General features: G+C 42.4%; 1 protein-coding gene across 4 annotated transcripts in view; it reads right to left on the minus strand.

Moving 5' to 3' along the window:
• Nucleotides 1-839: 839 nt before the first annotated feature.
• SFMBT2 (Scm like with four mbt domains 2) overlaps nt 840-14,826 on the minus strand; it is a 107,467-nt gene continuing 93,480 nt past the window's right edge. For all 4 annotated transcript variants that reach the window (XM_057421898.1, XM_057421897.1, XM_057421896.1 and 1 more), the window contains 6 exons: nt 14,536-14,645; nt 6,766-6,941; nt 5,581-5,753; nt 3,552-3,800; nt 3,273-3,401; nt 840-1,262 (listed from right to left, as the gene is read on the minus strand). In XM_057421898.1, the coding sequence (XP_057277881.1) occupies nt 1,122-1,262; nt 3,273-3,401; nt 3,552-3,800; nt 5,581-5,753; nt 6,766-6,941; nt 14,536-14,645 (978 nt within the window). In that variant the 3' untranslated portion in view covers nt 840-1,121. The remainder of the gene's footprint in view (nt 1,263-3,272; nt 3,402-3,551; nt 3,801-5,580; nt 5,754-6,765; nt 6,942-14,535; nt 14,646-14,826) is intronic.

A 14,826-nucleotide genomic window follows, 5' to 3' on the forward strand; every position in this document is an offset into this window, starting at 1 on the left:
TCACCCAGTCTCATCATAAAATCTGAATAGCCTTTTCTTTCACACCCTATGGAGCTCAAAGTCAGGTCTTTCAAGCAACTTGGATTTAAAGAGGATGGGCTTGACTACGGAAGCTTTCATGCATATTCCTGTACAAGAATGCAGTACTGTACAGATCCCATCACAGAGACATTCAGCTTATTGTGCACAGCCAGCGTGGCTCAGGATGCGTTACACACACTAGGTTTTGTTGCACCCCAGTCAGTTCACTGTAGCTTTGTTTGGTACCGTACAAAGACTGTGGGTCGAGTCCTCTGTGATAAATCACTCGGGAATAACAAATAGCATATGACTGGCATAACTCTTTTTCCTTTTGTAAGATTGGAGAGGCAGGAGGAAAAAAGCCCATTGATCACTAAGACCAAATTTGCAGTAAGACCCAGGTAAGGCTAAAAATGATCACTTACATTTCAATATGAAAGAAGTGTGTCAGAGTTGGCTAAAAGAAACGTTCATGTCCAGAAACTGGCCTAGACAAACTATCATCATCTGGAAATGTCTGACCCTTCTCCTTGGGAATGCATTTGTCACTGGTAGCTTTGTTTTAATGAATGACAAACCATCAGTCTTAGATTGGATATAAGAAAGAAGTTCTTTACTCTGAGGGTGGTGAGGCACTGGAATGGGTTGCCCAGGGAGGTTGTGAATGCTCCATCCCTGGCAGTGTTCAAGGCCAGGTTGGACAGAGCCTTGGGTGATATGGTTTAGTGTGAGGTGTCCCTACACATGGCAGGGGGGTTGGCACTGGATGATCTTAAGGTCCTTTCCAACCATAACTATTCTATGATTCTATGATCTGATCTGTGCTGGCCTTGCACCACTGATAGGCTGGCGAGGCCCTTGAGGAGAGATGCCAGCAGTCTTTTAGTGTGCTTTACAAGTACAGAAAAATTAGTCCAATTTGTTGCTAGTTTTCTCTTGCAGATTATTGGGTTTTTTCTTCCCTCCAGATAAATTCCCAGTGCTTCCAATTCCACATGTTCTTGGAAAAGAAAAAGGGAAAAAAACCAACCTTGAACAAGTTGAAATGTTAAAAAAGAGAGGGAACAAGAAGGAGAACAGAAAAAAATGGGGAAGTGCAGTCAGTTGGCGTATTGTGCATAGAAAGCAACTTTTACTCGCTCGATCTGGTGACACAGTTTGATGGCTGGACCAAGCTTCAGCTCCATGCATTCCTGCACAGTGGGCAGTGTCAGCAACAGAAGGGCTTGGCCATCGATGTCCTGGGGTAGAAAAACACAGTGAAAATGGTTTTATTTGTGGACTCTGGAGGGCAAAAAGCATAAGCAAGAAGGGAAGTTTGCCCCCAGAATTGAAGGCAGTTTTGTCCTCTGCCTTTTTCTCCTGTTCTGATGCTGCTCTCATCTAGTTTCTTTGGAATCCCTCATGCTTTTTCAGAAGTTGTCTAGCATGTCTCCATAGGCCCCCAGTTTGGCAAAAGCCTCCCAGCTAATGAAATGCAGGACCAGCTCCTAAAGAAACTCTGCAGGGTCCACAGAGGTCTGATTAGTCCCATTTTATGAGAGAGGAACCAAAACAGGGCAGACCATGAGATACAGGAGGGAGCTGAATAGGGAAACTGATGCTGGTCTCTGCCAACTCACACCCTTCCACCACGTCTTTTGGCCATGATTTGCTCAGCACAGGTTTATGTCTGCCTTGCTCCATGCCATGTTCCCCGGTGCACCCAGGACCTGCCTTGCTCCACCTGAGCTGCTGAATAACCAAGATGGAGGGTCCTGGACCACCCAGAGCTATTGAACTCCCTAATGTCCCAGAAGCACAGAATGGTGTAGGGTGGGATGGACATCTGGAGGTCACATCCTTCCCTCAGTCATATCTATATACCAAACTCCATGACCTAGCACCCAGACAAAAGCAATTTTATTTGGGATTTCTGTTGGTTTTATGATCCTCCTCTTAATTAAGAGCTCAAGTCCTCTTTATTCTTTAATGGACTGAGAAGCAGACAACTACAAAACTCCTTTCTACCCCTTAGGAAGGATGAGAATGTAAGCACAGAAAAAGCACTGTAACTCACAGGCAACATAAACTCCCCAGGACAGCCCTGGTTAGGTAGCATTAAGCACAAGGAGGCTTTGGACACCTTATGTATGCTTTGATCAGGACTATCCACTGCCCAGGTTCTCCCTCCACTGAATCCTGATGGCTTGTCCCATTGCACCAGAGCTTCCTTGCAAATCATAAGGAAAAGCTCCAGTCATCTGTGTTTGAATAAAGTCCCCATAAAACCCTTTGGCAAAGGAGAGACAGGGTTGGCTTTCAGGCCCTGGAGTTACTCCAGGCTGATTAACAAATGGTCGGAGCACGCTGTGACATAGAGACTACAGCATCTCACTATAGAGTGTTTCAGCCTTGCTCTAGACTTCAACTTCTCCCAGTTCAAGCAGCTTTACTCAAGTACAGAGTCACTCATGGTGAAGAATCAAAGGTAGTTCAATGTGCAGTTCGCCATACCAGTGACTGCCATTGGCTATGGACTAATTAAGCACTCTTGCTTCATTCTAACTATGATTTCTTAGCATTTCCCTTTACTTTCACAGTGGCTGTCACTCATTAACCAAAGAATGGCTGTTTCTACATAAATATTACATGTTCCCACTGATTTGAGATGAAGAACATTGGCTCCTGCTCCTGAAAATCTATCTGCTTACTGGGGAGATGCCTGGCATCTCCTAAAACTAGGTCATCCAAGGGCCTGACTGCCACATCTTCAGGGGGATGTGGATGGGAAGCAGGCATCTACATCCTCAAATTATTTAGGTGTTAGTGACAAAACTCAGGCAGCCAGTTGTGGCTTCAAGTAGAAGTTTTCTGCTGCCAAGGCTGATGTTTTTACAGAGGGTGGAATCTATGAGGACAGGGGAGACAGCTTGCTATGTACCAGATACCCACTAACTGCTTCTACACTGAGATGCCCACCTATGTGACACCAGGATGGCACTATGGACCTTGGCATGAACTAGAAAGGTCTAAACCTTCTGCTTTTCACAAGGAATCAAGCTATGGGGTTTTTGGTCTGAGTATCAGGCAAGGCTCTGACTCAAGCCTCTAATGGTTTCCATGCCTTGCCAACTTGGCCTGATGGGATCTAAAGTCTGCTCATAATCTCTTTGTCAAAGCCCCAAGCCCAGCTACCAAGGTGGTACATGCTGCTCTGTTTTTGTGATGGGAATAGACACCACAAAGAGGTGAGTTATGAAGACTTCTACCTGCTCCTGAAATATTTTGGCAAGGGGTGCACAGTCCGTCAGTTTAATAAACCTCACGACATCAGTCACAGTCCACTCCAATGGATTACTGTCCAGGATGAGCTTCTCCTCCTCTTCTTGCTTAATTTCCTATAAAGAAAATCAAAAGGCCTCATAAAGAAAACTACCTTGTGTAGTACCAGGGCAAGGATGCCCTCCTCAGATGAGGAAGGCTTGGCACTGAAGATTGATTTAGGAAGAACACTGCTATTGCGAGTGAAAGCCTATGGACATACTCACTTCCTTGACCTGAGTACACTTCTCTGCCTCACTGTAGGAATGGGGTTGTGGTCTCCGGCTCCGTCGGGCTCTCTCCATGGGAGGAGGTCTGTCTGACTCAGTACTGCTCCTTAAGGTGACTGCTCGCCTGGGTCTGGTGGAGGGGACCTCAGCGGAGGAGGTATCTGTCTGGTCATCCCGGAGCTCTGAGCTGGTTTCCTCACTTCCTGTCTCATCCTCCATCACATCTGGCTCGTCATCTTCACTCTCCTGCACAAGAACCATCAGAGAAACAGGATCCAGGCTCAGAGATTAATGCAGCAGCAAATCAAAAGGCACTAGGTCAAACTGCATGTCCATCCCCATGCTGGTCCAGGGTAACATTTATTTTAACTGAATTAACTTATTTTCATTGCAGTGCTAAGTAGATTAGCCCTCAATTTAGATTTGTAGAAGAAAAAAAATGCATGACGGGCAAATCATTCATCTGTTTCTAACAAAAGGTCAACAGCAATAACTCATCTGGCATCAACTGTTCCTACATTGGGCTGGTATCTCAAATTGTGGCACTGAAGATGGGCATGAAAAGGGGAAATGGAAAATACTAAAAGGATAAAATGAAACTCAGGATGCTTGAGATTATGTAAAATAAGAAATAAGCTTGAAATTAAACCTCCACCTTGCTTCAGGTGTCATGGGTGTCACTGGTACAGGAAGGCAAGAAATTTGGGTGCCTTTTAAAAATATCTAAGATGTACAAGTGCATATTTGTCCTTGACTCCTTATCTGGCATTTCTGTGAAGAGGATTTCACCTGGATTTCCCTACTTTCAGCCCGACACTTAACTGCTGAAGGTTAAGCACAAATTTAAATCTAAGGGATATTGTACTAGATTCTTGTTATTTCTGTCACACAGAGCCTGCAAGCACACACCAACCGATGGAAACTGCATATTTGAACTTTGTATACATATATTTGAAATTTATATTTATGTGTATACATATGTGTATATATATAATTGTTCAAATGGTTTCAATAGCTTAGCTCTAATCAAAGCATAAGCATGTATCCAAGCCATATCCTTAGGTCTTAAGTGGAAAAGCAACTGTAGACAAAGTTATTTTGGCTGAAAGGTTGAAAAACTTGGCTAATGGTTGATTTAGGCTTAACATGAGTTAAAAATCTTTTGAAGCAGATATAATCTAAGGAAATCAAGCAGAACTACACCTAAATGAGGATCAAGTCATGAAGATGCAAGCAATCAACTGAAAACTAACTAAAATATTCCCCTCCAGCTGAAGTAGAGGGAATTTAAGTAAATCAGTTTTATTTCACATTGCACAAAGCAGCAATCACTGGCACTCAGCTGAGGAAGGGAAACCACACATAAATGTTGTCATTACTGTCATGGGAAAATCACTCAGGAACTGTACACATAGAACTAGGTCTGCTCCACCTTGTATCTGGACACAAATCACTGCTGAAGCTAGGACATACCACACAGCATACTGGAAAGACTGAGGCCTCAATTACTATGTATTTGGGACACAAACTATTTGCTTGTGTTCTAAAGCTTCTCAAAAATCTACTGGTTGATGTTGTGAGTCAAAGATACCATGAATGGTTAATGAATAAAATAAAAGCCCTTGAAACCACGAGTTATTATTATTTATTATAATTCTTAGAGATCTTGGACATGGATCACAGACGTTCACTCTGTGCACAGCACAGGCTCATCTGCCTGGCTACAGGCTTACAAGCAAGGAAAAGAAAACAAAGATATAATATTAGGCAGCATGTTAGCTAGTGAGCCTTATGAAGGTGGGAGCAAAGCCTCTAATTGCTAACTCTAGCATGGACAACGGTAAAAGTCCCCAAAATGTCCCAATAAAAGAAGACTGGCTTTAGAAGAACAGAACAGCAAGGAGGGATTCAAATGTGAACTGAAAGTGTTAAGGTTTGCTAAGAAGCTCCCCAAAAGCAAGATGCAGATGGGGAGACAAAAAAGCACTAAGGGTCTATTGTTGATTTATCCCAGAGCAATACATACTTCTGCAGAGCCCACAGCATTCAAATCAACAGCTGACGACCTCCTTTTCTTCTGCACAAAGATGGATTTCCGCCTTTTCCTGCGTCTGGCTGGCTTGACGTGTCCGCTTTTCATGTTGTTATTTTCTCCTATTGGTGGCTTAATGATTCTTTTCCTCTTCCCATAGTAATAAGCTGGAGAGATGGAGCACAATACCCATTAAAAACTTTAACACCAAGAGAAGGAAACTTCAGCTTGCTTCTTGCTACTGATTCAGTACTGCACTTCTAGGAGTGCTTTTACAAGGGACTTTAAAAGACACTGATTTGGAAAAAATATCCAGTTTAAATATGTCATCTTGGACTAGCACAGACAGCTACAGCTCTTGTGTGTACAGATTTATTGATGATGAGTTGTTCAGAGTTCAACAATAGGTACTTAGGCAAAGCTTCAATTAAGCTGAGCAGTGATCTGGAGGGAGAGAGGCCAACATGCTTCAGATTTGATCCAATGTACTTCTGCATGAGTTATATGCTACATACACTTTCAGTTGCTAATGTTTTCAGCAGAGAGTGGACCGTATTAGTTTCTTGCAACCTTTGTGGAAGAAAGACAGCACTTACACAACTTTCTTGACCTGTTTTGGAATCAATAATACCAGTAACATTGACAACAAAAAACTGTTGAACACATGCCTAGCTTCGGCCTTCCTGAATAGGCAGGAATATGTTTAAATATTACAAACCCTGAGAAGAGAGTCAGTGCTTCCAAATCGCTTCCAGCACCTCAGTATCATGATACTGGCTTGTGCTGCTGTGTATGCCAGAAATTATTCACTGAGTAGGACAGGATTCATCTCACCTAACAAAGCTGTCTCAGAGGTAGTTTAAATCTCAGCTGCAGCTTCCTTTTATGTGCTCCTTATATTAACTTTACATGTGAAGAAAAGGCAAAACTTCCAAAAATAATTACTTTCAAACAGATGTATTAGGATGAAGTGAGATGGAGATGCCTATTTCTCCGTACATAATATTAAGGGAGCTTATGGTGGCCTGGTCAGGATTAAGTAACTGCTCTTAGATGAGATGAATCCTACTCAGTATTAATGTTATTACACAAATCCCGTTCTCCATCACTATCTGGTGCAGAGTCTTCCACTGCTCTAACTCCCAGGTAGCAATGGGAAGCCTTTTGGCCAATACTCACTGTACTTAGTTTTAGTATGAATGGAGCAGTTCTCTGGGCAGACTTCAGCCACCAGCATAGGACTGAACAAGTTGGGGCAGCACTCCAACTTTGCACAGACTCTTCTGCAGAAATCTGCCACCTGATCCGAAGTCCTCACAATCTTAACAGTTGCCCTGTATGTCTTCCCTCTGTACCTAGAAAAGAGTACAAGACAGCTTCATGTCACCAACCAAGTGATGTCCTTCGATGCTACGGACCAGTCTCCTCTGTTAGGGAGATACCTTTCCTAATGATGTTTGGAGTGCCTCTCCTAGGAAGGCAGGATAGGTCCAATTGTTTTAGTGGCTCCATTTCAGATGGACTTGAGGAAGGAAAGGCAGGGTGAAATGAATCAGACGTGTGGACATGATTTGTTAAGGAATGCATACGCAGATTGAATGTATCTGTAGATGGGATGGAAAAAAAACACAGTAGGCTTGGTGAGGACACTACACAGGACAGCAAGTCTATATTATGAAAGGATGTTAAGTTTTACAGAGAGACATGCAGTCTCTCTTCATATAATGACTTGTGATGAGAAGCTTATATGCCTTGCAGAGCCCTCTGGTCACCACCCTGTGGGCAGGCTGCAACTGAAGACCCCTTCTATAAGCCCCCGATACACCTCTAGTCTTCTCCATTGCCATCTTTCTTGAGGCAGCTCTCACTTCACATTCCAGCTCACAACAAGCCCCCAGTTTCATTGTGCCAACTGTGGTTACTGGGGTACATACAATGTGAAGAAGTATCTGAGTGAAACTGCACTGTCTGCCATACTGGGACCAGAAGGCTTCACCAGTATGTGATGTGGGCATTACAGAACCTGAGGAACTAACCAGGAGTCTCTTGGTTAGTTAGCTGCAGCAACAGGCCCTAAAAACTGATTCCTACAGGGAGTGCTTAGAGCAGAAACTGCACTGAAATGTTTGCCTTAAATTTGTTGTCCATGTGCTACTAAAACATTTATTTCACTGTTTTATATGAAGTGTTTCTGAACAATAAATGGCTAAGAAAGACACAGTTACATTCCTGCTGGAATACGTTGTAGATGTGAACTCTGAAAAACCAATTATCCCTATAATTTATTAAACAGCAGCACCAAGCTATTGTAAACAGTGAGATAAGGTTGTTAAAACATCTCTTACACATCTTAGGGAACATAACACAAGAGGCAGTCATGCAAGAGCCTGGTACTAAGGCATTATAAATGTTCTTAGGTGAGAGAAAAGTAACAGACACAAAAGAGGAAGAGACAGTGGAAGAAAGATTACTGGATGGGAGGCAATGAAAGACAAAGATCCCTTCATGACAGTCATCAGGAACAATGAGAAAAAGCATTTGTAAGTGTATTAAGACTCACATTTCCCTAGCAGGGAATCAGCTGCTGATAGTCAGATATGGAAGAGGAAGAGGAGAAGGTGAAACAAAGGAGATGTGGCTGAAGAACTAAAATACTCGGTGTATGTCCAGACCCTATTCCCTCTCTAGAAGTTTTAATGAGCACAAAGCAACTGAGAAACCACATTTTGCTGCTTTCCCTCCCAAAAAGCTCTTTCCTGGTGTACAGGGAAAGGGTTTCCAATGGTGGTATATGAAGTGTTATGAAGTGTTATGAGGGGTATCCAAATGAAACTTGGGTCTGAGGAGAGCCTAGATCAATCATTCTCAAGTCACAAAAGACTTGATCCAAACTGTTACCTCAACACAAAACTCTTTCATAACCTAAACCAGCATTTCTGCAAGGCACCAGGCTCTAACAGCCCATGCGGTGCACAACCAAGGACCCCAGGTCATGGAGACAATGCTGGATTCATTCACCTGAATGAATGAATAACTTAATAAGCCAACACTTCATGCACCCCAACAGACCTGGACAGATGATGTAAAATGGAAAAAGTGTTCCTTCCACGTACAGGGAACTGTTATCCCAGCTTCCCTACAAAATAACTTCATAGGCAAACTAGCTAAAGAGGGTTTGGCAATATACCTAATATCAAAAGAACAAATTCCATGGGCATTTAAATATATACTTCTAAACATTTTATATTTCTTTTCAGTGTGTTTGAAGAGATTCCTGCCCTTATTACTTCTACAGGAGCCATTAAGTTTAATGACAGCCTAGATCATTAGGTCAGTAAGTCTGACTCCTGTGACAGGCTGCAGTTTCAGTGTCTTACCTTCACCTGAACCCCAACAACACGTTGGTTGGACTAAAGCATCACTTCCTCCCCTTGAGGGTCTCCACACTGGAAGAATCTTGGCAGCAGGGGCACCTGTACCTCTACCTCATGAGCCTGGGCCTCATTTTATGCCTGGATGTGTCTGTATTTAAGTTATTTATTTGTCCTTGTTCTGACTTTCACCACCAGGATGAAAAGACTGCATCTGGTTTTGTTTCCCTGCAAAAGTGCTGTATTCAGCTCTTCTCTTGATCTTCCTTCTTATAAGCTAAGAAGCTGCCTGATGGGTATTATTCAAGGATGGCTGACTTTTTCTGTGTGCTTCCTATTGTGTTGGCTGCCCAGAAAGGACCCATTGAACTAAACTTCCTGGTGAAAGAAAAAGATGAAACGAGAAAAATGAATAACTGACTGATTTCAGCCTGGTTTGAATGTAACACACATTGTAATTAACAGAATGAATGTCAAAATGGGAATCAACATGACTGTAGCAATCAGTCTCAATAAACCAAGGTGTTAGTACTGGCTGCAGTAATATTTTTCACATGGTTTTGGCCTTGGCAGCACCTCTTTCAACAATAAACCAGGTTCTAGTAATATTTTCCATATTCCTCACATACTAAAGATTTTTAATACAAACACCACCAACTGTAATCTGAGGGGTTCTAGGACAGCCATGTGGCAAGAGCTCCTTTGGATATAATCAAGAAAACCCTATTTCATTAGCACCGCTCAAAGAATTACCAATTACTGACACTCCTATTGATGCTTTCTATCTTCCCAACCACTTGTGAGCATTCACAGCATGGCAGCATAACATTTCCAGATTTCTTAGAAATCACTGTTCTTTTAACAAAGATTTTCCAGCTGAAGCAAAAGAAATATTTCTTTCCTGTCCACTTCCTTCCCCTCAGATACCCAAAACTGAGGAAACCCTTATGGCTGAAACTATTTCCATGAGAAACATCCTCAGAATATTGCTGATCCATGAGCAACAATATTAAGCTAATAGTACTTAGCTGGCAATATCATTCTTCTGTTGAAGCTCCCTTTGGTAATAAAAGAGATTGTGAGAACAAAATGCCTTCTAGGAAGGCTCTATTTAGGGATTGTGTGATGACAGCCTAAAATCTTGTGCTGAAGACACTTCAAACAGCAAGAACATTGAGACTACCCTCATTTTAAATGTCTCCTCATAAGGATACAGCCCACAGTTCTGATAATCTTTAAGACTAGTTTCAGCTCAGTAGCTAAAAAGCCTGAATTTCCTTTTGGGGAACCAAAAACTTCTATCTATTCTTGTGCAAGAAACTTCTGGTTTGTCTTATTAGCCTGAAGTCTGCCAAACATGAGAAATTATCTTCCTCCAAATCATCCAGTGACATTCTGTACTCTTGAAGACAGGACTCAGAAAGAGACCTAGAATTGTTCTGGTTGTAAGGAGAAGTCTCCTGCTGACTATGGAAAAAAAAAGGGTTTAAGTCATTCCACAAGGTCATAATGACTTCTATCTCCAGTATTTGGCACAGAAGACCACCAGTCCAAACTACTTCATCTCTGCAGTGCCTCAAGAAGTACGTGGCAGAGCTGATGTGGAATAAAAACCAGATCAGGAGGAGCACCGTTTTTATCTGGCTGCCACCTGGACTTCGTATCATTTGGGTTCAGTTGTCCAGTCAAGTTTTCCATCACCACATATGTTCAATCCACATATCCACAGCTTGGTTATAATGACTTACGGGAGACTCTGTCAAAAGCCTTGCCAAAGTCAGCATAAATAACTTCCACGGTTTCTCCTTCAACCACCAAACCAGTTATCACAGTTAACACCAGGCACAACTTGCCCTTCATAAATCCATGCTGATTCTTGCCACTCGTATATTGGTCCTGCATGTTCCTGGAAATGTCTTCCAGGAGGATTTGCCTAATAAACTTTCCAGGAACATTAAGCTGACAGCTTGTAGTAACTTTGATTCTCCTTCTTGCCCTTCTTGAGATGGAGGTGTGATTTTTGCCTTTTTCCAGACATCAGGAAACTTCCCTGATTATCAACAACTTTCAAACATGACAGGCTTGCAATGACACTGGGCAGTTCTCTCAAGCAGAGCTGGCTGCATCCCATCTGGTTCCACACTTGTGCGCATCCAGTTTGCTTTGTAGTTTCTTTTCCATTTACTGTGGGTAACACTTCACTCCCTCAAACAGTAACAGGGACCTGGGAGTCCTGAGAGCAACCACCGATAGCAAAGAACACTTTGAACACCTCAGCATCATCTATCATAAGTGAAAGGCTTCTAAAGCATCCACAGTGAACAGACTTTCTTTGATATGCAGCCTCATAAATAAGCAATAGTGTCTGTGATGGGGTGGTAAACAGTCCTAGAGTTCAGATACTTGACTTAGAATTAGGCAACTCTCAAGATTTCACCTAATGAAGGAGTGCAGGAATACTCATCTTTCTTAATTTGATCAAACGGGCTTTATAGAAGACCCAGAAGGTAAGTCTCTGCACACACCAGTCCTGTTCATGTCCAAAGTCCTGCAAAAACAGGTAAGTTCAAATAGCCCACTTACAGCCCTTAGAAACTAAAATCCTTAATAAAGTCCCTCAGGCACTTCATGTAAAATTGGGAAGCAAAATCTAGATGTAGGCACTTAAAGCATCGAAACTATAATGGTTGAATGCCTACAGCTGCGGTTGACCCTCATGAGAATTCAGAGGATCGGGCCCGACATTTCTAACTCATCATCACCAATAAATCAGGTTTGACTACTTTCACAGAGCACCAGCAGCACTGATGGGAAGCGACTGCCATCACACATTGAAGAAAAATCTCTTCAGACAATCTAAATTGTTTATCTTCTTTGCAAGGCTAGCATAACTGGTTCCACGCTGGTCACTCCTGAGAGCAGAGTAAACTAAGTGCAGGTTGCCCTAGGACGGAGGTAATGCATTCCTGGCACTGCATACTTTGGCGTTTGGGCTGATGGGAAAACCAGCCTTCTCTTCACCATCCTCCTCCCTCTCCTTTTTGCTCTACCCTCCTGCTGCCATCACCGCAAACAAACAACAACATTGTCAAGATCCAAAGAGTTGTCAGTTTACATCAGAAGGAAGGCGGCGACACGACATGTCACATTACAGCACAGACGCTCCAGCTGGCTGTAGAGCTGTCATCATTAGCAGCAAGACACCATTGGGAGATGGTGTAGTTGCAAGTCGGTGTAGACAGGCGTTTGCTCATTACAGGTCTCTGATTGAGATTCCGGAGCACAACTGACTGTCATACCTGATGTAACGTGTCAGGTGTCATTTGTGCATCTCATTTCACGACCATGTTTTCTTTTCTGCTTCTGTGCAACTAAATGCAATTAAACCTCTCATATGCTTCTTGATGAAGCAACTCAAGCAAACTCGGGAAGGAAAAAAGAAGAAAGTCCGAGGGTAGTCAGACAGTCTTAGAGCATGTCAACCCTCTGTTACCCACTCTTTAAAGTGCTCAAACTATCCATAGGCAAGCTGGTATGACCACCAAGCTCTGTCCCAGCTCTGAGCCTGTGATGATTTATTCCATGGTTTGATGAAGTTGAAAGATGCTGCCTGATGAAGTTGAAAGATCCTGCTTGATTCACTAAAGAGCTGAGGTTGTTACCTCCTGGGGCAGCCATCATACAGCAACACCTACACAACATGAGACTGAACAACATAAAACACAAAACCTCCTTGCTAGAAAGCAGTAATATGCTTTCACTTGGCAGGCTATATAGATCTAAGTTATATCCCAGCAGGCTGGCTGCCCTGTTAAATAGATGGGAGGAGGAAACAGATACAAGAAGCATCCTGGAAGGAAGTAACAGAGATGGAGGTGCTCATTAGTATGATTAGCACAGCAAGAAACAGTGAGGGAGGGCAAGAAACGATGTGATACAAATAAGTGACAGTCTTTAGGAGTGCACGTGCTCATAACTAAGTTGGTCTTCCTTGCGTAAGCACACCCAGAGTCAACAGGCTGCCTGGGATTGCAATAGATTGGGTTGTAGACATAGCAGACTATCAAGGACAAGACACCCCTGCACCCGAAGGTCAGTTAAACGTTTTCATTAGAAACAAGGATTAAAGCAGCCTTAAGAATCAGACTGCTGCTTTCGAACAAGGCAGATCCCCATACTCAAATGAGAAATCCCAACAAAGTCCTATTGTGGATACTGCTAACAGAAAAACTGCCCATACGCTCAATTCTTTGCAAGATAGGCTATCAAGATGGGGCACTACAACTTGGTTTCACAGCTGCTAAGTACCTGTAGGAGTGCATTATCTGACGTTTGCTAGTACAAGGTGTGGAATCAATGAAAATGAGGTCACAGACTATGATTTTTAATGTGTCACAGACACCTTAAAAATGAATGTTTCATTTTTAGAATGAAATTCTGCATGTGCAAGGATGACTTTCAGGTTTCCATCCGCACAATTCCAGTTGACAAACACAAAACCAGGACTCTCCACATGGGTGAAAGCAGCAAATTAAAACCAGGATTTTCTAGCAGCTTTTCATTCCTATTTGCAATCCTCCTGTAGAAAAGCAGTTTCGAGTACACAGAACAAAAGGTTCTCAATTCTCTCCCTCAACCACAGCACACATGAACCTTCTGCAATATCTGCATGGCCAAGAGCACGTACAATAGCAATCAACAGTGCCATATTTGACAGCCAATCATTTCCAATAACTAAGAGAAAATTGCTTTTCTTTGAAAAGGAGTATCAGAGTTCAGTACAAAGGGTGAGATTCACTGCATTTAACTACAGTACTCAGAAAGTCAATGTGACCAAGTCAGTCAAAGAAGATAGCTGTCTTCAAAGAACTGTTTGTTGACATCCATCTCGGAAGTGGGAAGAATTGCTCTTTGGAGGGACTTTTGAGAGTGCTTAGGTGAGACTCCCCTCTTTCAGAGAGACAATGGCTGTTGAAATACATCCTAAGTGTAGTGCCCATTACATAAAGAAGACATAAAGGGGGAGATTTTAAAGTTGGAAGGGGAAATTGAGTATTTTATGGATACACAGGTTTTTAAGGTGCTGTTTAGATGAGAACTGAAGCGTATATTCTGGAAAGGCCCCAAATTTTGACATGAAACTCAGATCTCTTCTTATTTTGTCCTAACACTCTCCTGCTCAAAAACGTGTCCTTGCTGTTTTGTTTGCACTTATTTTTGTTCTCACCAGGTTTCTGTGCATTAAAATGACAGGTTCTTTATGAAAATAAGTAATACTCCTACATTTAGAAAGCCAGGAATTGAGTTAATTCAATAGTAGCCAAGCTTACAGGAACAGCTTACAAAATTCAGGACTCCACTGAAGGAAAATGACATTTTCCATCAAAATCTGGATGGCTGCTTGGAGAAAGACAAGAGAAATGAACCATTCAGGTGAGTATTTCATTGAAGTTGCTAGAGAATGAGCCAAATAATTCAATGAAGCAAAATGATAATTAGAAAAGTAGAAATCTGACAATAGGAAAAAAAAAAAAATCTCTTTCTCTCCCAAACAAAAGAGCACACACTGAAGACTTACTTTGCTTTAAGTGTTTCCTCTTGGAAATTCCACTGAGGGTCTTCCACTAGCTGCAGTTCTCGTAAAACACTCCCTGGCTTGTAAGCTGCATTGATCACCATGCTGAGAACCTATTAAAGAGACAAAACAGACAACGCTGATGGGTTTAAAAGTAGTCCCTGACCACAGTGAATAGGAAACCAGGTGCTGCACAGGCAGGAGCAGTTTACAGGTGCCTATTTTGGTCCAAGGCTGCACAGGGTAAGTTTCAGATGCAATTACAGGAGGTCCCAGATTCGATGAATGTACCAA

Source organism: Pezoporus wallicus, unplaced genomic scaffold, assembly GCF_028554395.1.
Source record: "Pezoporus wallicus isolate ANWC-B61680 ecotype Strahan unplaced genomic scaffold, APGP_CSIRO_Pwel_v1 contig_7901, whole genome shotgun sequence".
In the NCBI taxonomy this organism is placed as follows: Eukaryota; Metazoa; Chordata; class Aves; order Psittaciformes; family Psittacidae; genus Pezoporus; species Pezoporus wallicus.